The sequence below is a fragment of the Cornus florida genome, unplaced genomic scaffold, assembly GCF_030987335.1.
Source record: "Cornus florida cultivar Cherokee Brave unplaced genomic scaffold, ASM3098733v1 CherokeeBrave_3.0.0_Hap2_Chr01, whole genome shotgun sequence".
NCBI classification, from domain to species: domain Eukaryota; kingdom Viridiplantae; phylum Streptophyta; class Magnoliopsida; order Cornales; family Cornaceae; genus Cornus; species Cornus florida.
Genome location: NW_026775571.1, coordinates 74,039,647 through 74,067,206, shown reverse-complemented (window position 1 = coordinate 74,067,206; position 27,560 = coordinate 74,039,647). Strand labels below are relative to the sequence as shown.

The window sequence follows — 27,560 nt, the reverse complement described above, 5'->3', positions numbered from 1 at the left end:
CCAATTCGGGCTTAGATTCTAGGTAAAAACTTCGGGTTAATTCGGGTTACTCATATGGCTAATCCTTACACCGAAAATTTAATATGGTCTTGAATTAATTTTAGATTAAATTACTCTTAAACAAGGAAAAGTTTAAAGACTTTTTGTAAATTTTTAATAAAATACAAACAAATTTTTAGAAAATTAATTCTCCTAAATGTTAACATACAATAAGTTAAGATTTAACAGAAGAAATTGAAAAGAAAAAAATGTAATCATAGTTTAAATGTTATATATAATGTATTTAAAAGTAAAAATATATATGAAAATAATATTAAAATTCGGGTTCGGGTTGACTCGGGTTGCTAGCACTTCAACCCAAGCCCAACCCTAATTAAATTCGGGTTGAGATTTTTCAACCCAAGCCCAACCTTAATTGTAAAAATGATTGCCCAAGCCTGTAAAAAATCGGGCTGAGCTCGGGTTGAGTTCGGGTTACCCAACCCAAGTTGCACCCCTAGTTACACATTCTCGCACTTCATAACTTGTGACCTCGATTTCACCATTCAATAACCCTAACAAGAAGTGAAGGCATGTTTACATATGTTTGCATATATAGATCAACAACATCAAAGACCATGTTGCCAGATAGTACTGCATCATGTAATCAACTGATTGCCTTCATGGTATGGTTAACTTGTACCCTAGTCTCTCGTCTCCCAACTTTTATCTTGCTAAAAGTGATTATCTGGAAATCCATACTTAGGAGAAAAAAGTGGCAAATTGTAAAGGTTTCTCAGTTCTTTGTATGTTGCTTTGGTTTTCTGGTTTCTGCACTTACTGTTCAAATTTATACGGGTTCTTCAAGCAACTTTATAATTTATACGTTCTTCGGCACAAATTGCAGGTGATCCTTTGTGAGGAGAATTTCAAGGGCATTTCTAATTTAGAATTCATCATCACATTGGCCAGACCTGCTTTAATGTTCAACTGTGATGTCCTTCTTGCACTATATACAGGTTGAGTAATGAGGCGTCTTTTTCTCTTGTAAAAAGGTTGCCTCGGTTGAAGCAATCTTTCTTGGGTGTTTTAATGCCTTACTTTTCTCCTCTGTTTCAAAGTCTTATTTTTCCTCTCTTGCAGGAGACACAAAATTTGCCCAAGGTTTACAGACCTATTTGCTATCAAGGGATTACCATAATTTAAAGTTGGAGTTTCAACTTGGAAATGGAAAGGTTTGTTTTTTCCTTGGAACTTTAAATGCTTTGCTAACCCTTGCCAAATATATATATATATATATTTGAGAAAATAAAATAAGATGGTCTCTCAAATGTGGTGTTGATTTCTTGGTTTCTGGATATTTTCCTACCTTTTTACAGATTAAGGTTGATTGCATTGAAAATCAGCCTGCAGTGGACGTGCTGTTAGGACAACATGTATTCTTGACAGTTGGGGATTACTTCTTGAGCACAAAAACTCAGTGATTTGATCTCATTGGTTGGTTTTACATTCTTCAAAATCTTTATTTTTTTGGAAGAGTAACCAAAAAGAAGGGGCTAAACAAAGAGAAACACATGATTTCCAAAGGGATACATGCAGGCGGTTATAGTTGTTATTGTTGCTTTGTTGTATATGAACGGAGTTTCCGGAAAATACATACAGATATTAATGATTGAGAATCGCGTGTAAATATCATGGCGGTGTACCTGCATTTGCACTGAAAAGGTTGTCCATTATTTTCCATTTACAATAAGGAGCTTAGGATATTTTTTGTGAATTTTCCTGCTCGGTTGCACCAATTATTGACAAAGTGAACAATACTTGAACCTGACGGAGTTATCTGTACTCCAGAGCTCCTCGTGAGTTGATGTGATTGTAGTTTGATTTACAAGTGACTAGAATGAGATGGTGTTGATAATGTATGTGTATGGGATTGTTTTTGGCTGGGGCTCTTTTCCCTTTTTCTCCCCCAAAATTGTACGAGGCATTTTTATTTTATTATTATTTTTATTTATTTATTTGTTTTGGTTCCTGGCAAACTAGGGGGAGAGGGCACATCTGGTCCGGAAGTTGGGCTGTCTACTAACTAGTCGACTGGGTAATACCCAATCTTACAGAGGCTTTTTTCAGTTAACCAATCCTACAGAGGCTTTTTTCAGAACATGACGCATTGGTTATTTTGCCATTCATATGTGTTTACTCGGGCATAGAGAATGGGGTAACATTGAATTTAAAAACATAATAATAATAATTCGATAGTTCCCAAACTCCATACTTACCTATAAATTTAGCCCTTTCACAAAAACCTAAAGACCATTTTCTAAGCCAAATATATGTATGCGTAATTAATATTTTCACTTTCAATTGTTAAATTAAACTAATAAATCATCCGTATCTTAAATAAAGAGAAGTAAAAAATAAAATTGTTCTAATGAGAGTACCTAATATGTATTATTGTTAAATAAAATTCAATACCCAAGTATATATTTTACCATATATATTATCACTGCAGAATATGTTTAAATTCTTGTCTGACCTATTTAGTGGCTTCGTTCCCGGACCAAGTGGCAGACAATATTCTTTTACTACATGCCTTTATTCCTTGCCTGGCACCTTTTGAAGAGTAAGACATTGCCTCACCTTTATCGGATGTAGATATGGGTTTGCCCACCCAACTACTCTACTCAATACCAACAGTCGTGTGATCCAATAGTATAACTTTTTCGTTCTCAAAGAGAAGAGGAGAGCTTCGGTATGAGTGTGTTTATTGCCATTATAAATAAATAAAAACTACTCTACTTGATGGGAGAATTACGTCATTTACTATTCATATTTTGGACTAGTTGGAGCGAGGAGTGATGAATATTTCTTTAATATGAAAGAAGGAAAAATTGAAAAGAAGGGAAATGTCACTAGGAAATGAATTGTTGTTTTTCTGGTAATATTTGCTTGAGTATAAAAAATATGAGATAAAAAGACGAACATAACGTGATTTGATCATCATATCTTCTGCAAGTAAAATGAGAGTTTTTGAAGGGTAAATCAAAAAGTAAAAAGGGGGGAGTAGTAATGCATACTAAATAGTAATCTTTAACATTTGGGAGCAAATTCTTAATAAACTCACCAATGTTATATTTGGGAGTATCGAATCGCCTGTTTAAATTTAAATTAAAAGAAATTTATGTGCTTTCAAACACTAACATAAAAGTATTTCCTTGGAAACAAGTCTCTACTTGTGCAGTATAATTTAGATTACATTCACCTATGGAATTGATAAGGTTTGTGTACTTTTTATGTCAGTTGTATCCATTGCCAGTCTTTAAGCTGGAGCTTTGGCATCCTAGCGTCAAAGTGAATACAAAAAACACCACCAAATAATAATAATAATAAATCAGTTAGCGGTGCACTAAAATAATAAGTCGAAAAGTAGAAATGCAGTGTATGGTGCATTAACTAACACTCATATGGTATTTAATAATTCGAAGAACAATTGTTATAAAAAATAAGTCAAAAACAAAAAATACGGATATTAAGGGTTCTTTTGGCAACAAGTTTTATTTATTTTTTTCTTTCTAAAAACGTAAATTTTATTTATTTATTTATTTTGCGTGTGTGATTTATTCCGAAACAAAAATATGTTTGGTAACTTATTTGTTATATGATGATTCAATAATAATAATAAAAAAAGGTATTTGCATTTTATATATATACATAATCTCATTATAGTTGTTCAACTACAATAAAAATAATAAATAAAAAAAACAAGTGAAGAAAAAAAAAATTAAAGGACCTTGAAGGGGAAAAAAATGTTTGATTGAATAAAGGGAATGCAAATTTTTTTTTTTTTTTTTTTTAGAGAATACAAATATATATACATTGAAGATATATATATATATATATATATATATATATATATAATTTTTTTTTTTTACTATTGAAGAAGATGAGTAAGAATGAAAGAAAAGAGAAAATTTTAGAATAAGATAATTTTGGGGTTACCATCTATAAAAGAAGATTAGGGTTCGTTTGGCAACCACTTTTACTTCGTGCTTTTGCTTTGACCTGTAGTAGAATCAATGTTTATGTTTTAGAGTGTGTTCAACACTATTTCGAAACTTGTTTGGTAGTGTAAATTTGATACAAGATTTTTTTAAGCAAAAACATGAAAGCATGTTTGGTAAAAAATGTTGTAAATTTGAAAATTTGAATGGCTAGTTAAAAATGTTATTTTAGAATTTTATTTATTTATTATTAGTTTTTTGAACATTGTTTTGCTACAGTACGGAAGCAAATAAAAATATCATTTTTATGCTTCCGATTTTGGCATCAATTTCGAAAACACTTCTTATTATTCAAATCACAATAAACGTTATCAAACATGCTTTGTGCTTGTTTTGATATAGTACACTAGCAAAAACAAAAAAAACACAAAGCAAAAGTATCAGCCTAAGTCCTTTAGTGAGGCAAGAATGGGACTGCCAGGCCGGCATGCGTCATCGGATCCATGCTGGCTCCGTCCCAACATATATATATATATATATGTATGTATATTTTTATAAATGCATAAAAGTGAAAAAAGTTCGTATAAATATAAGGTAAATTAGTCTATTTTGTGCACCATACACTACATTTTAGATGCCCAAGATTGCAGGGTGAATATTATTGATCAATCTCAAATGAAGTCATGCACTTGCTAGAACTAGAAGATCTCATTTCGATATTATACTTATATCTTCTTCATATTTAAATGAAGTCAAATTTTTTTGCCCGCGCAATTTGCCGAAGATCTCATTTCGATAGTAAAGTTACTCGTTCTTTGCCCGCGCAATTTGCCGAACCACGTAATGGAATATGTATGCGAAGGGAAGCACTTCTCATTCCCGAAGCAAGAAGAGGGAATCCTCCAATGGTGGACCGAGAACAATGCCTTCGAGACCCAGCTCGACTGAACAAAGGACCTCCCAGAGTATATTTTCTACGACGGCCCACCATTCGCCACCGGTCTACCTCACTACGGCCACATTCTCGCCGGCACGATCAAGGACATAGTGACCCGGTACCAGACCATGACCGGCCACCACGTGACCCGGCGATTCGGGTGGGACTGCCATGGCTTGCCCGTCGAGTTCGAGATCGATACCAAGTTGGGAATTAAGAGCCGAGAGGATGTGCTGAAGATGGGGATTGATAAATACAACGAGGAGTGTCGGAGTATTGTGACGCGGTACGTGGAGGAGTGGGAGAAGATTGTATGGAGGACCGGTCGGTGGATCGATTTCAAGAATGATTACAAGACTATGGACTTGAAGTTTATGGAGAGTGTTTGGTGGGTCTTTTCTCGGCTATTTGAAAAGGGTCTCGTCTATAGAGGTTTCAAGGTTTGTTTTTCACTTTGAACTTATACATAAATATATATATGTATATTCCTCTTTCCCTTTTTCATTCTCTGGTTTTAGGATAAATATAACGATGAAGGCAATTTAGAATGGGTTTGGTGTTTCCAATTTGTTAATTGTGGTTCATTCTGAACTGAGTACTGGATATTCTGAGAAACTAGATGATAAGTTAAACTTGAATTATATGTTTTATTTATTGATTGATTGTATATTGGGATGAATTGGACTTAAATGTTCGTGTGCTGTTGCTTTTTGCAGGTTATGCCATACAGCACCGGTTGCAAGACTCCATTGTCTAATTTTGAAGCCAATTCGAACTATAAGGTTTAAACTGGATCTTTCCTTACTGGGTTATGCAACTAGTAATTTTACTTCTACTAATAGTAATTATAATCGTAGTAAATAATCTTCATATATTGCCAAATAATCTTCATATATTGCCACTGATTGACATTGTTTTTTGATAGCAGAGCAGGCCATTGCTCCGTGTAGTTACCACCAGCCTTGTTACTGAGTAGATTACTTGCAAAGTTCTCGACGGAATTTTTATGATTAGATCCTTCTCCCATGTTTTTTTTATAATGCATTTTTTCAGTTTCAATGATAATTTCATGTTTTTCATGATGATATTCTACATTCTGTAGCTAATAGATCTACATACAAACTTGAAAGTAGCCCCTCTCTCTGTCTCTGTCTCTTATTTATATATATATATATATATATATTTATTTATTTTTATGGTTTTGTTTTGTGGAGCTGTTGTAATGATAATAATAATACTTATTATAGCAGCTTCTTCATCATCATTATTGTTATAATTTTTATTATTTGTCTAGTTTCAATTTTTTTGAAGCCTTATATTTATAACACTCCTGGAGTACACAGGAAGTACCTGATCCTGAAATCATGGCGACTTTCCCAATAGTTGATGAGCAGATAGTGCAGCTTTTGAGCATGGACAACGACACCATGGACACTCCCTAGTAATCTTGCCCTCTGCGTCAATGCAAATTTTGTCTATGTAAAGGTTAGTCTTTCTTGAAAAGTCTGAAATTGGTGAATCAACTATTTGTGCTGTCAATGCATATGTTTGTGTAGACAATAAATTGTCTACATTGCTAGTTTGAACTTTGAATTGGTGTAGTCTAACATCATTATATTGGATTAGTTGCGAAAGACATTACTTGGAGAGCTGCTTAGTAATTCTTCTCTAGTTATTAGATGACAATCATTTTGTTAATTGCCAAAAAGGGGAAACAAAATTAAAGATGACCATTTTGTTTAGTTTTATGAAATAGATGTTTTGAAGGCATTCAAAGGTTTAATCTTGGATCTTGGCTTAAGGTGTGCTTTTAAGAATAACATATTGAGTATTGCAGTTGTGTCTTCGGAGGCTCATATCTTATAGCTGCTAGGTATCTGTTAGGTCAATGTTCTTTCAATTTTCTGTTATCTTTGATGAGTTAGAATATTTGGTTCTTATCATGTAAGAAGGGTTGATAACCATAAATTTGTGAGTTTCACTTAATCACTAAAAAGCAAAAAATTTAGTTAATCTATGTGAATTTACAAAATTAGTCTAAACAGTTGCATTGATTTGGTCCTAAACATACCTGAGTGTCTAAATAATCGATATTTAGTTAATTTATTTCATGATTATGCTATTATTTGATATGTTGATTGAGTATTTTATGTTAAATTAAAATAACAATCAGGTTCGCAACAAGTTCAATGGAAAAATCTATGTGGTTGCTGAGTCTCGACTGTCAGAGCTTCCGATCGAGAAACAAAAAAAAGGCGTACCCAATGGGTCTGTTGAGGATTCCAAAAATTCAAAGACCAAGGGACCCTCTAGTGGGAAAACTAAGAATCAGGGGGATACTTATGAGGTGTTGGATAAATTCCTAGGAGCTTCACTTGTTGGAACAAAGTGAGCATTTCAAATACTCTTTCTTTATGGACACTATTTAATTAGTATGAGTTGTATCATAATCAGATTGCTTTCTACTTTTGACTGAGAACTGCTTTTTCTACCTTTTGTTTACCATATATATAATATATATTTTGAGTATACATTTATCTATAGGATAAATTACACTTAACACCTCACGAGGTTTGGCAATATCAAACGCGTGGTCAAGGTTCATTCATTTGCAATGATACCCCTGAGAATTGGTCCACGATTTTAATGATTGCTTCCTGTCAACTCACTGTCATACCTATTAAGAAGAGTTGTTTGCAATACCAAATATGCCCTTAATGTTAGAAAGACATAAATAACCTTAGAGGAGCTTATGAAACTTTAACTCAACATTTTTATGTTGACAAAAATACATTTAGGCTTTAACTGATTACCTTGCAATTCCAAACATGCCCTTGAGTTGCATTAGAGGGGCTTCTGAAACTACAAAAGACCCTTCCATTACCTAAATTGCATTTCCATATAACAGTGAACTTAAAATGGTACAAGAGGTTGATATCATTATATTTTTTCTTTTTCTTTTTAAAACTGTTATATTGTATTTGTTTCTTCTAAATGTTCTCTGGATGCTAAATTCATAACCGAATTTTGAGAACATGAGTTACTTGTGTAGTATCCTCAATGTTTCTGAGTAAGTAAGGTGGACCTTTTGGTTTGCTTACCAAAAAAAATGAAAGAGAAAAGATGGAATTTTTTATGTAAGGTACGTATAAGAAGTACTTACTCTCGAATCAAATGTCGCTGTATTGCTCCAAGCAATTGTAGCGTTGCTCCATTGTAATGGTAGCTACTGTAAGTTTCTTTTGAATTTATTGCAAGTTTTATATTTGTTTTACATTTTTCAATTTAAGGGTTGGATGGTTGCACTGGTACACTTTAAAATTTTGGAAAATGAATATGATGTAAGATAGACCAACTGTTTTTTGCTTATGTAAACTGAAGATAAACTTCTTTGTGTTCGACTCATCATATCACTATTTATAATTTGTAATGTCTGCAGGTATGTACCATTGTTTGATTTCTTCATGGAGTTTCGTGAAGTGGCATTTAGAGTTGTTGCAGACGACTATGTAACATCTGACAGTGGGACTGGTGTTGTTCACTGCGCTCCTGCATTTGGTGAAGATGATTACCGAGTTTGTCTTGAAAATCAAATAATTAGTAAGGTTCGCAAGGGTTGCCGTGCTTAACCTTATTGCTTGATATTATTTGATCTGTTGTGTTGTATATCTTTACTTCATTGTGTTTGTATGTCTTTATTTACTGGTTGCATCATATTGGTTGGACCAACCTCTTCCACCTTTTATTGTTAATTAATGCTATCTGTATTTTTCGTTTGCCTGCAGTTTCACCATTTGCATTGCCTAGTTAATGACATTTCCTTCAATTATTTTGATACTACTATGATTTCTTTTCCTTTATAAATTCTTTAAATGGATTGCATATTACCTTCTCGTATGTAATTTTCAGTTGTTATGTTCCACCAGGCTTCTTCTTTTTATTTATTTACTTATTTTTTCTTATAATCTATAACTCATGTGCACAAGTTTTCCATCGGATTGCACGTACCATGCATGATATAGTGAGTTGCGGTACTGCAGAACAAAATGAAATGATTATTATTATTTTTTTTGTACATTTCATTTGAAGTAATACACTCGTGTTTGTTGAGATGATTGCAAACTTCTTTGGTGGTGTGTGTTTGGTCTGGAACAATGGTAGTTCTGCTGAAATTTAAGTGTTCAAAGATTTCCAAGTGCTTGACAATCTTGATTGAAAGGTCAAGCCCCTGTTAAAACAAACAGATTCATATTAGCAATCTGTTAGTTTGTGTTAGGTACCCTTGATTACCTTCATTTTGCATTCTCATTCTTTGGCTCTACACACAATTTACATGGATTTTATTTATTTGAAATGCTTTATTGTCATTTCAAAGGAGCTCATTTTGAACATAATAAATTCATAATGATTCGCTTTTGAAAGAAAATTTAGAACTTTTAATTTCAATATTTTGGTTTTAAATAATTCTTTTAACAAAGTTCTGCCACCATAAGAAATTTAAAGCAATTAGTTTACTATATATATATATATATATATTTCTGTATGATCTTTTTAACATATTTTCCTTTTGTACTTTAGTGGTGAATGTACTAAATGAAATTCTGGCATTGAGAAACAAATTCACTATAAACCTAGTTGGAGATTTATTTTATGCTTTCTTATTTTCCCCTTAAATAATTTTGTATGCTCTTTGTTTACTTTTTAAACACTTTTTCTATGGCTTGCTTGGTTAATTTTTTTTTTGGTAGTGATATAATGCAAGACAAAACTTAGAGTTCTATGTTTCGAAATTTTAATTTGCTTAAATTTTCAGCACATTGGCCCTCTAGGGTTTAGGATTGGTGCTCTTACCTGGGGCTACTCTCTTTGGCTCCTTTAAAGCAATTTGTGTTTGGGATGCTGTGTTAGAGAAATTTGAGAGGAGGCTCTCGGGCTGGTATCTTTTTTAAATGTGAGAGAATTACCCTCATTGATAGCAGTTTCCAGCTTGTCTGCATACTCTGTCTTATTTCCTTTTCTAGTAGTGTCTTTGGTGAGGTGACTTGAGAAGCTTCAAAGGGATTTTCTCTGGAGTGGTATGGAAATGAGTTCAGGCACCATTCGGTAGTTAGGGATATAGTTTGCCTCTTGATATAGGAAGGGTTTAGAGTGCAAGAATTATGTTTGTCATGCCAAGCCTATTTTGGGCAAATACTTGTGGAGGTTTGAGCTAGAGAGACAGCTTTTGGAGGGTTGTGGAACTTAAGCATGAATTTAATTTGAGAGGTGTGAATACTAGGGTTCTGGGTCTCTTTTGTACTACGTAATTGATGCGTGGAGCATCTAGAAAGGTTGGGGGATTTTTCACAGCACATTCACTATGTAGTTGGGAGTTGGCAGAGAGTTATTTGGCCTGATCATTTGTGTGGGTATAACCCTTGAATCATCTCTTTTCTCTGTCTTTTGAGTCTATCCAGGATATAGTTGGTTGACGAGATAGGGTTGCTGGTCTTCCTTTGAATCTCACATAGAAAGGTGCCAGAAGACATCTTTTCTTGTAGGCCTTTAAAATGGTTGGGTGGTGGGAAAGACTGGTGCTTTCTTTGGAATTTTATATGCTTAGACTGCTATAGAGAGGAGGGGGATGCTCTGGGATAGTTGGGGTAAAGAAGGGTTGTCCTTAATATGATGCTCATTGGGAAAGGGTAGGCAGGGGTTCTCTTGGAAAGATATTTTCTATACAAAATTCTACACAGACTACACCCAAGGTTGCTCTTTTTGGGATGATGGATTGACTTTTTGGATGATTCTAACCTTAGACAAATCTATCAAAGAGAAGACAAGTCGTCATTAATTTGTGTTGCATGTGTAAAAGAGATGAAGAAATCCATCTGTTGTGTCCCAAGATTAGGGATTTATTGTCCCTACTTCTTGCTTTCTTTTGAGTTCATGGATTATGCTTTATGTAGGGAAGGATTGTCAGAGGCTGTAGAGTTTCTATGAGAGAGTTCATTTTGGCAGGTGGTCCAATTATGTCTGTGGTGGATCATTTGGGGAGAGCATAATAGGAGATCTTTAGAGTGGGTGGAACCCCTGTTTGGGTTGTTAAGCAGAGTGTGTTAATCTCTAGCTCTTTCTTCTCTCTGTTTCTTGTGGGAATGCTCAATCGCGTATCATTATCTGATCATAGGAAGTTCTTCGTTGTTAATAGATTATGTTCTAGAGAGATGAGATCTTGAGAATATTTCATTATGTATTGTTTCGTGGTGTATACTGTATACAGCCCGTGGCGTATGGATGAGCCCCTTTTTCCTAATGCTTTGTATTGAGATTTTTTGTACAAAAAAGAAGGGTAAATTACACTAACCTTTCCTTTAGTTAAGCAAAAATATATAAACCTCTCCCATGTGCTTAAAGGTTACGCTAATCTCCCTTGCTTGATTTTATCGTTGGACGGCATTAACTGAAGTATGTATTTTCCCCTCAAATTAAAATGTAGTTTTTATTGAAAGGTATAGAGTTTGTGAAAAAACTTGAATGCCCCTGTTAACAAGAGAATGTGTACATAATTTCCAGTGGCGAAACCTTCCGGTGGCTGCTGGAGCATGCTGAGATGGCCGTCATTGCTGTCACTGAGATTTGTTAAGAATCTCTAGCTATGATTACTCCAAAGAAGTGGCTTAAGCCATCAAAAGGTGTAATTTTGTAATTAATTTGCCTTCGTTACAATATTTGCTCTGCTTACTGAAAATTGCAGTGCAAGTTTGCGTCCACTCTCAACCAATGGGGTTAGGGTTTTGTTTAGTGAAGCCACCTCTATTTGCTACCCAAGTAATCTATGCTATGGTGCTTACTATGATACTTCCAAGTTACTACCAGCATGGTGGTAACGTAGCGGAAATGATAAAGAACAGGGTTAAACCCTGGAATTCACAAAGAACACACTCACAAGAGAGAAACTAAAATTATATTGATAATAATGATCTCTGCAGACTTACATCTCTTGCCTTTATATAGGCAAGTCAAAAATAAAATAAAAAAAAGAAAGCATGCATGAAATAATATTAAAGGGGATGTATGAGATTTGATGGAGCAGAATCCTCCTTAAATCTTGCAATGGAGAATAATATCTTCTATTGTTGGTAACTACACCAAATCTTCTTATTTATTTTCTGAATCCTCCTTAATTCTTGCAATGGAGAATAATATTTTCTATTGTTGGCAACTACACCAAATCTCCTTTTGACTTTTCCTTATTTATTTATTTATTTTCTTTTATTCTCCTTACCTTTTAAGCCTCCCTGATTTGCGATGAGCCTGTATGCTTAGATAATCGTGAGCAAGCTGTTCTACATTAGTCTCCCCTGCGTAAAAGGAACTTGTCCCCGAGTCACCTGAATCTGGCGGATAATATTCATATATGTCTTCCACATTGAAGGTAGAAGAAATGGCGTAAATCAATTACATAGGCGTTGTCATTGATTTTCTTTAGAATCTGGTACGGACCATATTTCTTGGTCTTCAGCTTGTTGTATGTTCCCACTGGTAACCTCTCTTTTCTTAGATACACCATAACCAGGTCCCTTCTTTAAATACTCTTTTCCTTCATCTCTTGTCAGCTGCAACCTTGTACTTGGCGTAAGTTTCCTCTAGATGTTTCTTTACACTCTCCTGAATGGTCTTAATGTGATCAGCAATTTTCTCTGCAGCAACATTCTTCCCTGGAAACTTTGGTATGGATACCAAATCCAAAGCAACTTTTAGAGGACAGCAATACACAACCGCAAACGGGGATTTGCCAGTGGACCTGTTAACCATGTAATTGTAAGCAAATTGTGTCAAATGAGTGGGTGGACTGAAGGTATGTGCTGGGAGAGTGAAATTTGAATTGTCTCTCTTCAAGTGTATTTGTTAGTGGTGGTGTTTCACGATGAGTTGTGATGGGCAAGTTTTTCTACTTGAATTATTGAATTAGACCATTTGACTAGAAGGGATCATCGTATGACAGAGTTCTTCAAAGGATCACACGTTGCCATTCTCTAGATTCTGCAACTGTAAAATCACCTCCCCAGGAATCTCGTAGGCAGCCACTGTAGTGTGATCCAATCCGGGGATTCTCTATCTCCTTCCCCCACTCTGTGTGTGTGTGTGCGCGCATCTCTCTTCCATCTCATAAAAAGACTAAATATTTTAAGCAATGCTGCTGCCGGTGGAGCAACATAGGAGTTAACGCATGAGTTTTCTCTTCTTTAACTAAGGGCATCAAAGTCATTTTATTCCAAAAAGAAAGGCTAGTTTTGTCTTCACATTAATTACGTGGTTAGAAACAGATATAGTGATGTTTTGCTTGGTGATGCCAGCTAATTATGTCATTGACCGTCAGCCAGAGTCCCTTTTTTTTTTTTTTTTTTTTTTTTTTTTGGTAAGTAATCAGCCAGAGTACTTTTTTAATTACGTGTGTATTTTTGCTGAAGGAGAGGACAGTATAATTTACCCAAAAAATGCACGTTGAGAATAGGAATATGACGATTTAGGGAGAATTGGGTCAGTGACAGGCATGAAATTAGATTAGACTTAACTTATCAAAAAAATTAGATTAGTCTTAAGTAGAGTCATTGTTTTTATTTTATATTTTTTGTTTCTGGTTCCCCTTCCTCTCGGAATGGAGTTGCTTAAAAAATGGGCGAGGGCAGTTGTTGTGAGGTTGGCTTCTCCATTGCATATTATTTTTTTGGTTTTCATAGCTGTTATTCTCCAACATTCTTATCTTCTTGGTTACTGATGAAGAATTGGAAGGCTTCTATTGGGCTTTTTTTTATGTGATGAAAAATTCAATATGGAAAAGATGGACCCACCCATTGAGTTTTTTTTCCTTTGCTACTGAATTACATTTCTTCATTGTAGGTCGTAAGATTTTTGCCTTGATCTTGACCAAGACTCAAGTTGGTAACAGGACAAGCCTACTTCTTATGTCACTGAACTTAGTTCAGCAATTAATCCAGATTTTGCTACTCTTAACAAATTGTAGCATTTTTATGGGGGGCTATGTCTGTCATGTACTTATCATTTTACCTAATAATGGCTGGATATAAAAGGGCTAGCTCAGTGTATGAGGCTCCCCCATTGTGGTGTCTGCGGAGGGTTAGCTTACCTCTGCCTGTGGAGATTCTGTTTTTCGTTCATAACCCATGACCTTCAGGTCACAGTAGAGAAACCTTACAATTGCACCAAGGACCCACCCTCTAGTAACGGCTGGATATGAGGCAATTTATCTACTAGGGTGATATGAATGCTGTATTTTGGTTTCAAATATATGGATAATTTTTCTTATAAATAAATATATATATATATATATATATATATATATATATATATTGGTAATTTTTACTTATGAAGTCAGTGATTATATATTCATAATCTCTATTAACTTATTTTCTTCCTAGCTATTTTAACCTCCAAACTGGTGTCTTGTTCCCTTTCTTGCCTTTTACTATAATATTCATGTCTGAGTATATGCTCATTGTTGTCCAGTTGGAATATCATTGCCTTTTATTCTTGGTTTGTTCTTGCATCAACTATATGTATTATTATTTTTTCTTCCATCTGTCAGAAGTTGGTATTTTTGTTCCTCTCTCTCTCTCTCCCCATCTCCATCTATCTGCCCTGTTTTATCTGAGTTTGTTTTTGATTGGTGTAGGGAGAGAACCTTATCGTAGCAGTTGATGATGATGGCCTCTTTACTGAAAAAATCACTGACTTCAGTAGGCGCTATATCAAGGAAGCAGATAAAGATATTATTCAAGCGGTGAAGGAAAGAATGATTACAACCTTTTCAATTTTATTTGAGTAATAGATCTTTTATGTTTCCAAAATTGTTTATACAGGCACTTGATATCTAAGTGTTCGGATTGTTATGCATAGCTTATTTGAAATAACGTTGAACAGATCTCTTTGTAACGATTTACAACAACTGTCATGTCTATCACTCAGTAGATTTTGTTTCAAGCGCGTGGAAAATGATCATTTGGCATTCTGTAATACAATTTGTTATTAATATACAGTTGATGTTGTTGTTACATTATATATATTTCCTTTGAAGAAGAATTTACATACACGTGTTGTAATTTCCCCATCAGTTTTGTTTGTATGGTTACAATCTTCTCTGTGTAAAATAATTTGTTTTTGCACAGGATAATGGCAGGCTCTTCAAATCTGGAAGCTTTACCCATCCTTATCCTTTTTGTCCGAGATCGGATACTCCTCTTATTTATATGGCAGTTCCTAGCTGGTGCGCATCTTTCCTAAATTATATGTTTTTCACCTGAGCTGTCACTACACTGACACTGTTCTTGCTTTTTTCTTTTCCTTTTTCCGTTTGAACTCAATTGTATTAAACTAAAAATTATAGGAAATAAACATATTCTCTTTCCTTAATGTTTGAACCTTGGGTTCCTCAATATCCATGCCAAATGTCACTTGGATCTTTGGTTTAATTGTATTATTATTTTTTATTACTGTGGTTGTTGTTAGGACCAAAATTTTGTATAGATTCACTGTAACGCATATAAACTTAACGCATTCTTAAACATGTTCTTTTGGTTATAGAATCCCCAATTTTTACCCACTTCCTAGGAACCTAAAGTCTCGAGTGGATTGAGGAGACAAGTTCTAAGTTGCTTCTGTCGCAAACTTTAATTATAGTGTCCTCACAAGAAGGTAGGCTGTTGATTGCATTTTCCAACTAGTTTTAATTGTGAATGGCTGTATTGAGCATACACTGGATTTGATAGTTCTTGCCTTCTTAACTTCCGCAAATTATGTTTTGGTGCCCGTGATCTTGAGCTGGTAGGAACAGCACATGATTAACTGGTTCTTTACACTAGGTGAAAACATTAAACTTTTGATATGATGATTTAGCTGTGAGCAACTCAATTCTTTAGATTTATGAAGAACTATTAAGATTGAATAAGAGAGTACTGAAATCACTTGTAAAAATGGAACAGTTAGGATGGTTTTGTCCGCATAATGGGACCAACCCAATGGAGTTTGATTTTTCTTCTTCATGCTATCTGGTGTGTTCAGTAAAATAATACTGGAAACTAAGGTTGGATTTATTATGTTGTGACGTGTGCTACTGGTGCTTATGATATGCAATGGATGGAGTTGTGTTGATAGTTCTCTGAAGTGTTGGTTGTTGTGGTGATTCTTCCATTGTAGAGATGGAAGCCAGGGAATGATAGGCTGTGTTTCTGAGATGAAATTACATAGTAAGAAGTGTGGGTAGAGCTTATGACTTACTTATTGGGTGCTGTATGCTCATATCTACTCTTTTTACTAATAAGCAAAGGCGTGAAGGACCAGAGCAAGAAAATGAAGCAGGAAGATTGAGGAGACTAGACCCAATAGGTGGAGAAAAGGGAAATAGTGGTAAGTTTTAACAGTACAGACCTGTGTGGAAGTTGTGGTTATATATATAGGTATGGATGAGTTTGAACTATGAAGGTCGATGGAATTATGTTTTGTTAGTGAGAGTATTAGGGATGAATACTTGTATTTGCTCTGTTATTCTTCCCAACAGCTTGACTATTGATAAGCTGGCTCTCGGGAGTCTCTTTGTGGGATACTTGGCCAAAGATATGATAATTAGTTGGATTTAATTTTCATACTCCTATTTCTGTAAGTCTGATCTATGAAGGTCGGTGAAATTTTATATATATATATATATATATTTAAGGAAGTGGTCACCTCCTTTTCTCCCTGTGAAATTGATTGCTGCAATATTTTGACCCATTCTTTATGGGGCTACTTTTGAAAAGTTCTTTTACCTTATCTGTTTTGCTTGTCTATTCTTTTGCTATTTTCACGTAATTCTTTTGAAACTTAAAACTGTGCTTCTTAATATGTTTCTTAATCATCTCCATTGTTTCTGATTGACCTGATTTGGAGTAACTAGATCTTCCCACTTTTACTGATGTTGCTGAAGTGTAAAAGTGGTGGGTTTTTTTTCTTGGCAAAGGTCATGAATCCTTGAGGGTCTATTTTTATTTAAATTTTTTTTTTTTTTCTTTTGCGTTTCTTAAAAGTAACATAATATTTGAGGAAGCTTTTGCAAAGGCCTGATTTTTAATTCCGATTTAATAACTTGGAAGTGAAATTTATTCTCCCATTAGTTTCTTTGTGGTGCGTTATGTATGTTTTGTAATGCTTGCAATCTTTGTTTGCTGCTAATGTGCTTGGAGTGGTTGCAGACCAGCAGTACTGTCCTTCACTTGTTAAGTTTTTGTTTTTGTCTGTTATTCTTTTTTTACATAGTTGTTTAGTTATTTATTTTTCCCTGCATGTTTATTCTGATGCTATTAGTATCTTAGTGGTGCTTTTATTGTTGGTTGCCAATATACATTTTCCTTGGTTTGTTTAGTAGTTTCACTCTTATTGAGGTGCATTTTTATTTTATCTATGTAGGTTTGTTGCAGTGGAGAAGTTGAAAGATCAACTGCTAGAAAACAACAAACAAACATACTGGGTCCCTGAATTTGTAAAGGTTTGCCATCTTTTTATATATAACACGACAATTAAATCCTGAAATAGTGTAAACTACCAAACTGAGTAGGAGTTGATAAACTTGGTTGCCTTGGACCATTGGTAGTTGATCCATTCTTCAGCCGTTGCTCAGGTTGACATCTGATTCAATCCAGCTTCCCAGAGATGCTAGCCTATTTTTTCCTAGCTCTAGTTTAGAGGTATTTTGTGTGTTTGCTTTAGGCATTTAGAGTTTGCGCATTGGGTTTACGGAATCATAAATCCTATAATAATAGCTATTTATTTGTTTCAATGGTCGTTATGTAAATTTTCCTGTTGTGATTTGCACAAAATTTTAGATAGTTTTGATTAAGAGTTGGTTAATAGTCTATTGAAAAATTGGAACGAGATGTCGAAGCGGTGGTGGTGATGGATAGATGAGCCTTATCAATGGTGGTGGTGCCAGTGTCAATGACAGTGGTGGTCAGGATGGAAGAAATGTTGTTCATGACAATTTGATGGTGATGGTTGAGATGGTGATGTAGGTGGCTTTAACAAAGGCATGCCGTGCCTTGGTCTTGGAATATGTTGTAAAAGTATGGAGTAAGTTTGGAAATAGATGTTTGGTTTGAAACTAGCCTAGTCAAATCAATAAAGAAGAAAAAAATGAAATAGTGGTGTTTTAGTAATTACAACAAAATATGTCAGATGGATGGTGACATAAATAGTGATGTTCTATTTTATATGGACTCGGATACATCGACATGTATTAATCACTTTAACACATTGTATGGGAAGTTGCGCATGGTTACATAGACATGCATTAATCATTTAAACAGATTGATTGTCATATAAAAAGTGTAATGATTGATTTAACAAACGTAATGATTGTTGTTGTTGAGTGAGAATATAATCATTATTATTTAAGTTACACGACATGTGATAAAAAGCGGTCTCTATTCATCTCATAAATAGGAAACTCTTCTCTGACATCAAATTGAGTTTTTGCTTCTTGTTCAATCATTAGATGCGAAGGATCGGATGTCCAATTTCAGGTTGATGTGTCACACACTGATCTCAAACTCTTGGTGACGTCATGTCATATGGGAGAGTTCATGTAATACAAGTATTTATCTGGTCAAGGGGATGGTGGCTACGGCAGTTGTGTTTTGGCAGTAGGGTTGGTGGCAACATTTTGAGACCATTTATTCCATGATAGTGGTGGGTGGTAGCTGTTGCAATGGTGGTAGTGGCAACATTATTGGCAATGTTTGTGATTTGATCTTTTCACTAGGTCCAAAAGCTTCTGTACAAGCACATGATCTGATCCAACAGAAATCCTGCATATTGGGCGCAGCTGATATGCGACTACAGCTAGGCGACCATTTCATAACAAACTTTTATATGTAGACAGAGCTCCTGTTTAACTTAGTTATACAGATAGAATAGATGTTAATTGAATTTTTTTTTTTTTTTTTTCGATAAGTAAGAATTCATTAAAGGTGAACGCTCCCTAAGGAATACAAAAGCCGCCTACGGCGACACTGCAATTTTAAACTATCCACAAAATCCAAAAGAAGATCCATGGATTTACAATTCCACCTGTTAACCCCAAAGAATAAAGAAGACAATATGTTGTATTTGAGAGACCAAATATGAGACTCCTCCCCATCAGAAGATCTCCTTTTTCTCTTGCGCCACAAATGTCAAACCCCACCATAAATAGTGGGGGGTGACTCTCCAAGCATTTCTGTCTTGGCTCTCCACTATACACCTTTTCCAAGCCTTTAACATGTCCTCCGTGGATTCTGGAAAATCCTAAGTCAAACCAAAAGCAGCCAAGAACATAGCCCAAACATCCCTCATTACAGGGTAGTGAAGCAGAAGATAGCCCGACTTCTTTCACATGCAACATCAGTTCACCACAATCTGACGTCTCCTTCTAAGATTGTCAAGAGTAAGGATACTGCCAAGGGCAACATGCCAAGTAAAGAAAGCTACCTTCAAAGGGGCTTTCGTCCTCCAAATAGCTTTCCAAGGGAAACTGGAGCCAAGGATCTCCATCATAGTCTGATAGAAAGATCTAACCTCAAACACCCCTCTTAAGGTTCCCTCCCACACCATCTCATAAATAACCCTGTCCTCTACCACCTGATTATAAATCAAGGCTGGGAAATCTTTGACCTCCATTAGCTCCCAATAATGGAACTGTCTGCGAAAGTGCATATCCAAAGTCACTCTCTCATTATCAAGCTGATGACAGTCAACAGCCATAGCATGTATCTTCACAGCAATCCTGAAAAGACAAGGAAACCTACGAGCCAAAGCAACCGGATTCATTTGGAAAACTCATCCCATTCCTTCCGGATTAGTTTCCTAGTACCCATATCCGCTAGAGCTCTCGCCTCCGTTTACTGCCACCTTCCTTCTCCCTCCCCGTAGTGACAGGAAATGACTCGCCTCCATAAGTTTGGTGGACTTTACCTATTTCTGTTTTTGGTTTCGGGACCATCTCTGGCCTTTTGATCTAAATCGAGGCTTATGGAAGTTGCTCAATCTTTGAGATTGACCGTCGGAGGGACCTGCAGAGAACTCCTCTTTGCCTTTGCTCAATCGTATCTCCACTCGGTTAGCAGAGGAGTAAGTTCTTCTCATTGGGTCCCTAAAATTAGAATCTGCAGTCCTGCCCATTTTTTAGTGGCCAAGGAATTGTTTAGAGAAGGCCCAATGTTTTTTTTTTTTTTTTTATAAGTAAAATGTATTAGAAAGCGTTCAAACGGGGAACACGTCCCAAGAGCTATATAGAGGCCGAAGCTAGAGACAAGGTCCTAAGGACCCACCGAACCCAAAAAATCAATAAACTCATCAATGGATGTACAATTTCTCCCCAAAACCCAACTAAAAGAGAGCTAATAATATGAAACTTCAAGGCCCCTAAGGAAGATTCCTCCTCTTCAAAAGATCTTTTGTTCTGTTCCTTCCAAAAGCACCACCAGACACAAAGGGGAACCACCCTCCCACGCTCACGGGCGTGGGCTCCCACACTACAGCCTTGCCAAGCATCAATCAAACCCCTCGAGGACCAAGGCATAACCCAATGGATGTCGAAAATGCCAAAGATAAGGCTCCAACAGTCGTGAGCTACAGGGCAATGCTACAAGGCAATGCAAAAAAAGGTGATCCATAGACTCGCCACTTCTCTTGCAAAAACAACACCAATTGATTGTAATCTGTTTTCTCTTTCTCAAATTATCCAGGGTTAAAATTTTGCCCCAAACAGCAGTCCAAACAAAGAAGGCCACTCGGAGGGGAGCCTTGGAACGCCACACCGTTTTCCAAGGTAAATTATAACTATGAAAATTAGATAGACAACGGAATAAGGAACGAACCTCGAATCTCCCCTGAGAGGAAGGCACCCAAACTAGAGAGTCTGTGCCACTACCATCTACCTCCTGTCCGTACAACAACTCCAACAAACCTGCAACCTTGAACCTCCTCCAAATCCCAATCTTGAAAGGAATGCCGAAAACGCACATCCCACGCAAGCCTACCGTTATCGAGCCGATAACAGTCGGCCACCAAAGCATGTGTATCCACGGCAATCTGGAAAAGTCTGGGAAATGAACGAGCCAATAGGCGATCACCACACCATAAATCTTCCCATAACCGATCTCCCCTGCCATCCCGTGCTCTGAATCTAATATGCTTAGAAAATTCATCCGATCCCTTACTAATGAATTTCCAAACACCCACACCTCTAGCGAATCTGACCGGATTTGAGGACCAACCGCCTCTCTCCTCCCCGTAGCGACACACAACCTTCCTCCAAAGACGATGGTGCTCACTACCAAATCTCCATAACCACTTTCCCAAAAGAGCCCTGTTGAAAAGGGCCAACCTCCTAATACCCAGACCTCCTAATGGAGTTGGCCTGCACACTTGATCCCAACGAACAAGATGATACTTGAACTCGTCCCCCGTCCATCCCAAAAGAAGTTCCGTCGAAGTCTTTCAATCCTTTCAACTACTGATACGGGAATTTGGAAAAGGGATAGAAAGTAAGTTGGTAGACTCGACTGTGTACTCTTCAAAAGTGTAATCTTCCCACCCTTCAAAAGATACTGCTTCTTTTGACCAGCCAGTCTCCTTTCAAATCTCTCAGTCACAGGATCCCAACCTCCCAATTTCCTTTTGTTAATAAATGTAGGATTTTATTGGTTTGTCTTATTGGACATATCAAACATTTTTTTTTTTTACTTAGAATTTTTTGTTTCTTTATATGTCTCTAAGAAGTAAAAATACAGGTTCTTAGAGTTTTAATAATCTACTCATTGAACCCAATATTGTTTCATAGTTTGTTTTATTTATTTATGATTATTACCTATTAGGTTTAAGATAAATTGTACAAATTAGATTGTATAAATTATTCATGCCCAGATCCTCCAGAGGATTAATTGAGGCTTGGAGAGGTTTTACAGTGGGGGTCCAAGTCCGGGATGCTTGGAGGGTTACGCCTTTGTGTATCTGGTGGTGTATTTGGCTCGCGAGGAACTGGAGATCATTCGAAGGAGCGGAGAATCCTATTTCTATGCTTAAGTTCTCTATTATTTCCACTCTTTTTTGTTGGGTTGTGGGGAGCAATTATACATCTTTAGAGGAGATTGTTGATTTTTGGACTCTTTGAAAGTTTAGAGGCCCTTTCTGGCCTTGTGTAGTTCTTTTGGGCTTCGCTCCCCTTTTGAGCGCTTCTATACAATTGTCATACTAATCCAAAAAAAAAAAAAAGATTGTATAAATTATTATTACCTGTTGGATTTAACATAAATTAGTCTTTTTTCTCCTCTACCCCAGTTAAATTTATTTATTTTTGTCAGTGCTGCCTTTTATCTTTTTTAAGTCATGTTTCAGGAAAAACGCTTTCACAATTGGCTAGAAAATGCGAGAGACTGGGCTGTTAGTCGAAGTAGATTCTGGGGAACTCCTCTTCCACTATGGATTAGCGAGGAAGGCGAGGAAACAATAGTTATGGATTCAATTGATAAACTTGAAACGCTTTCTGGAGTCAAAGTAAGTTCTCTCTCTCTATCTCTCTCTCTCTCTCTCTCTCGGCATTCTTGGCTGCAAATCCTTTCATGATTCAATTGATATTTTGTCATTGTTTCTTAGAAGGTATTGTGAACATGCTCCTGAAGGCTTGCATTTTAAGCAAGCCGTCCCCAAACACCAAAGCTGTAGTTCACCTTGGTTTATAAAGAGTGCCTTGTACCATATTGACCATTGTGGCATTTAATTTTTTCCGTAATTTTTACAATTTAAGAGAAATTATTGCCAGTCTCTGTTGTTATCGTTTCTCTTTTGTCGCATGGAAGTCCTGTGCTTGGCTTATATACTGCTCTTTTTATTCACTAGCTATTGCAGACTAAAATACAAATATAGCGTGAAGTTCATGCGAAAAGAAAATTTGATATAGCTTGTTGCATTCATGTAGAACATCATTCCATAAACCTTATCATATGTCTAGAATTTCAGAAATTTAGTTTTTTTCTTAATTTATTGTCATGCCTTTACTATCTTTGGTTTGTATTTGTAAATACTTGTTATTCTTTTAGTTTCCAAGTTCTTTTGTCCATAATTTCCTGTTTTAATTTCACGATTCCTAACTTTCTATTAAGTTAGCATTGCTAAATGATATTATTTTTCCAAATAATTTGCAGGTGACTGACTTGCATCGTCACCATATTGATCACATCACTATTCCTTCCGGCCGTGGTCCTAATTTTGGCATGCTTCGACGTGTAGATGATGTAAGACCATCAATTCTGAGTGTCAGCTTACAATTTCTTGTTTTGCATACTTATTCTTACTTAGAGTAATTTGAGTTTACTTGGAGTAAATTGAAATTTATTTTCACACTTCCTGGTTATGGATCTTGGAGTCGTTAAGCTGAGGCCTCCAAGCTCTTTTCATGTTTCTTTTACTGTTTGAGCCTCTCCTAGTTGACTCTTGAGCTGTTCAAGGTTTGGAAGACAATTTAAATCATCCATCATTTTTGTAAAGTTCAGAGTGTTTGTACTGTTTATGTCAAGCTGGGGATCCAAACTTGTGAGCTGATTTCTGAATTTCTGTTACCCTTGTAGCTGATATTATATTTTTGACAGTTAAGACTTTAATACAAGTTCTTTTATGGATTAGAGAAACTGGACCTCCAAAAGATCCTAATGTTTATCCGGAATTTAAGTTTGTATGTTGTATTTTTTCCCAACTAAAAATTATAAGCCATCCTTATATCTTCTGTCAGAGTTCTGGTTGGCAAGTGAAATGACCAGAGTTATTTTTTAGTTACTTTTTATCAGATGGAATATAGTTGGAATTTCGGTTTTTGATGATTTTTTCCTCACACTTTTCTACTGAGTTGTAAGACTATTGTGCACCATCTTTCTTGAGTAATACCTATATTGACACTAAAACATGCATTGTCTTTTCTTCTTCTTAAATATTGGGGAAACGGATTTTTGTTACTTAGTTATGAATTTTTATTTTGAAAACAATTGCAGAGCTTAGAGTTTCTTTTTGTTTTATTAAGATACCTTCATTGCAAGGAATCTTTCCATTGTACAATTAAAATTTAGGCATGGAGGACACAGGTTTGAGTATGCGAGTAGTCATTTTCTGCAAAATACTGCCACAAGTTGGGGCTGTTTTTTGTCTTCTTTTGCCAACAACCCATTTAAGTGCGACATTCAATGGGTAAGGCTTTTGTTGCTCACATTTTTACTTAAAATGGATATTGAGATGTAGTGATTCAAGAAATTTGCTGCTGCATCACCACGCCTCGATTCTTACATCTAACCCTGTGTTCCTGTTTCAATGACGCCCTTATGTTATTTCTTACTGTTTTTGTTTATTGGGACGTATAGAGTAGAGAAGGCCATAGGTAAGGACATTCCCCCCTCTCCCTCCCTCTTCTTGCTTTTGTGTCTTTGTTTGGGTGAGGGAGAGATTTTGGCTGTTTCAATTCTTTCCAGCCTGCTGTTATTAAAACATGTTTTTGTTTTCAGGTGTTTGATTGTTGGTTTGAGAGCGGGTCCATGCCTTACGCTTATATCCATTATCCGTTTGAGAATGCTGAACTTTTTGAGAACAATTTCCCTGGCCATTTTGTGGCAGAGGGGCTGGATCAAACTCGTGGATGGTCAGTTTTTCGTCTATTTGTATGTTTATGCTACTTCTTTGATGTAGTAAAGCACATTTTCGTTGGTTCTATCTGTAGTTTTTTGCTTTATTGTCCTGATGTATTATAAGATTCTTATTGGTCCTTAGGGTTTTTGTTCTTTTGTATTAGGGACGCGTTCCCCTTTTGAACGCTTTTCTAATATATTTTACTTATCAAAAAAAAAAAAAAATGTATTATAAGATTCTTTTTAGTTTCGAGGAAATGGTGTTGCCACTATTTGCCTCTCTTATAATTGTTTCTAGTACTTGGATGAATCTATAAAGGAACTTGGAGCAGACTTCTACCAAGCTTCTGTTTGTTATTTTCTTATTTATGTATGAAGTTTTGGTGTAGGTTAGGGTATTAGGATCATTCCCTTTTAATATTCTTTACTGCTAGCCTTTTTTGTGGGCTTTCCTCAAATATTTTATTTTTGGCGTTCGTAACCTATGCTTTGGGGGCTGTACTCATCTGAAAGGGTCACATGCATCAAATGACAAACTAATTGACTTCAGTGATATGTCATTAAGATTAAATGAAAAGTTGGCAAATAAGCGTGGCCTTTTTTGGTTGGACTGCAGCACTGGGGTCCAGGGAGGATTCTGACTCATGACAATCTGAGGAGGCGGCGTCTGATTATTGTGAACTGGTGCTGTATGTGAAAGAGGGATGGGGAGTCGGTGGATCATCTACTTCCCCATTGCCTCAGAGCTAGGGATGGTTGGGATGGCGAGAGATGCGTGGAGAACTGCTCCCCTTTGCCTATGGTGGGCTTTATGGAAAGGGAGAAATAGGATATTATTTGATGGGGTGGAGTCCCCTTGGGGAGTGTTTAGATTTTCTGTTCTTTGTATTTTATTCTTTTGGGTTTGGGGGTTTAATTTTCTGTTCTTTTTATTTTATTCTGCTGGCTTTTGGGGATGGCTTGAGGCTATAAGTTTTTGCGCAGCTTGTTCTGGGCTGCGTCTCCCTTTTAGGTGCTCTTCAATGAATACTTTCTTATCAAAAAAATATTAATAATAATAAAAAGAAAAATTCACTCTATCTCCTGTTCTTATTTTGTATTACCCCGTTTCTTGCTCCTTTTTTTCTCTATCTTATTCTCAATCTTCTCTACTGCAGTTAAATTGAGCTAATTTTTTTTGTTCTTTTTCTAATTCTGTTCGCCTCTCTTCTCCTTCTAACCATTCCCTTACTGCCTTCTCAACCTATCCTTTATTGTATTCACCCTTCTAGTGGTTTTTTAATTTAATTTAATTAATTAATTAATTGTATATTTTAAAGCCTTCTGAAGCATGTAATGGACTTTTTTAGCATGTTCTTAAACATTGTTGTTTCATTTTCTGTTGATAAAATTTGTCTCTGAAATTTTTTATGACACTAAGCTGTGTTTGCAAATTAATTTGTCACATGAAGCTTGTGTTGTACTTTGTAAGTGCTTTAGTAGCTCTTGACTGGATTAATTTGGTATTAGGACTTTGGCCTAGGAATTGTTAGTCTTGGAGAAATGTAGCTCATATATTTTGTTGGCTTAATATTCAATTAGACTAATGTATACTTGGTGTGCTAGGATTAGAGGGATATATAAGGCTTAGGGATATATATGTTTTCTTATATATATATATGTATTCCCCAACTTTTTTTGCATTAAAGGACTTGTTTTTTGCTTGCTCTCTGCAATTGCACTTTTTTTTTTAAAGGTGGTTTTGCATTAGCAACAACTTTTAATTGCATTGTTGACACCATAGATGTCAACATCGGTTCTAACACTTCCATCTCTGTCTACCAAGACCAATGTTTTTAAAGGCGCGCCTAGGCTCGAGGCTCAGGTCTAGCGCCTGTTGTCTTCCCAGGCTCACTGATGTTTACTAGGTGCGCGCCTCGGTTGCGCCTCGTCTTGTTTGTTAGGCACCTAGGCGCGCCTTGCTGATTAAAAAAAAAAAAAAACTATGATTATTCTATTTCTTAAGCCAAAAATGGTACTTTTGGCAACTTAATAAACAAATAAGAAAGCCCAAGCGTTTGAGAGAAGAAACTTTTATTCAAAAGAATAAACAAATACGAAAGTCCAAGAGTCAAAGCGTCAACCGAACAAAGAAAGAGTGAGACGTGAAACGAACGACGAAGCCCTAGTTGCAGAGATGAATGACGAAGCCGTGTCAGTTCTTTCTTCTTCCTATCTATCTTTTCCTCTACTTCTCTCTCCTCTCTTCTCCATTCCTTTCTTCCTATCTTTGTTTACATCTCTAGCTTCGTCTAGTTCTCTCCTCTCTTAGTCTTTTTTTTTTGGTGGGGCTCGGTTTTTTCTCCTTTTTTTTCCTTAACACTTTCTTTCTCTTCTCGTCTACTTATCTCTCTTCATCTACTTCTTCCGTCTCTACGTCTTTTTTTTTTTTTTGGCTTTGTTTTTTTCTTTTCTTTTCTTGTTAGCAGTTTGTTTTTTTAACAGATTTATTTCTTTTTGTGCTTTGTTTTGCCATTCAAAAAAACAAATTATGTTTTGCCTTTCAAGAAAACAAATTTGTGCTCTGTTTTATGGTTGTTGGATGCTTGTTTAGTTGATGTATTTACCTTTTTATATTTGATATTAATTTTTAGAATATTGATATGACTTATGAGATATGAATATTTATTTTAAATTTTCAATTGTGCGCCTCACTTCACTCAGGCACGCGCCTCGTGCCTAGGCTCCAAAGGACCTCTAGCGCCTTGGTGCGCCTTGGGCCTTTAATAACACTGACCAAGACGACTGGAAATGTTTTAAGAAAAGGTAGGCATACGACGATGGAGTGTAACTTTAGTTAATTTAGAAATATAGATAGAGATGTAGCGCAGATCAAGGGTCATGAGGTTCAAACAAATTGAGCATTTCTGGTATTTAGGCTCAATTATTCATAACGAAGGAGATAAACTGGATGCACAATGGGTAATA

General features: G+C 35.9%; 1 protein-coding gene and 1 pseudogene across 1 annotated transcript in view; both read left to right on the top strand.

Annotated features, from left to right (window-relative positions):
* The window catches only part of LOC132300983 (isoleucine--tRNA ligase, cytoplasmic-like), a 49,964-nt gene extending 48,010 nt beyond the window's left edge, over positions 1-1,954 (top strand). The window contains exons 25-27 of the mRNA XM_059798287.1: positions 887-998; positions 1,123-1,214; positions 1,359-1,954. Coding sequence (XP_059654270.1) covers positions 887-998; positions 1,123-1,214; positions 1,359-1,463 — 309 coding nt within the window. The 3' untranslated portion in view covers positions 1,464-1,954. The remainder of the gene's footprint in view (positions 1-886; positions 999-1,122; positions 1,215-1,358) is intronic.
* A 2,705-nt stretch (positions 1,955-4,659) lies between these two features.
* LOC132301002 (isoleucine--tRNA ligase, cytoplasmic-like) overlaps positions 4,660-27,560 on the top strand; it is a 50,980-nt pseudogene continuing 28,079 nt past the window's right edge.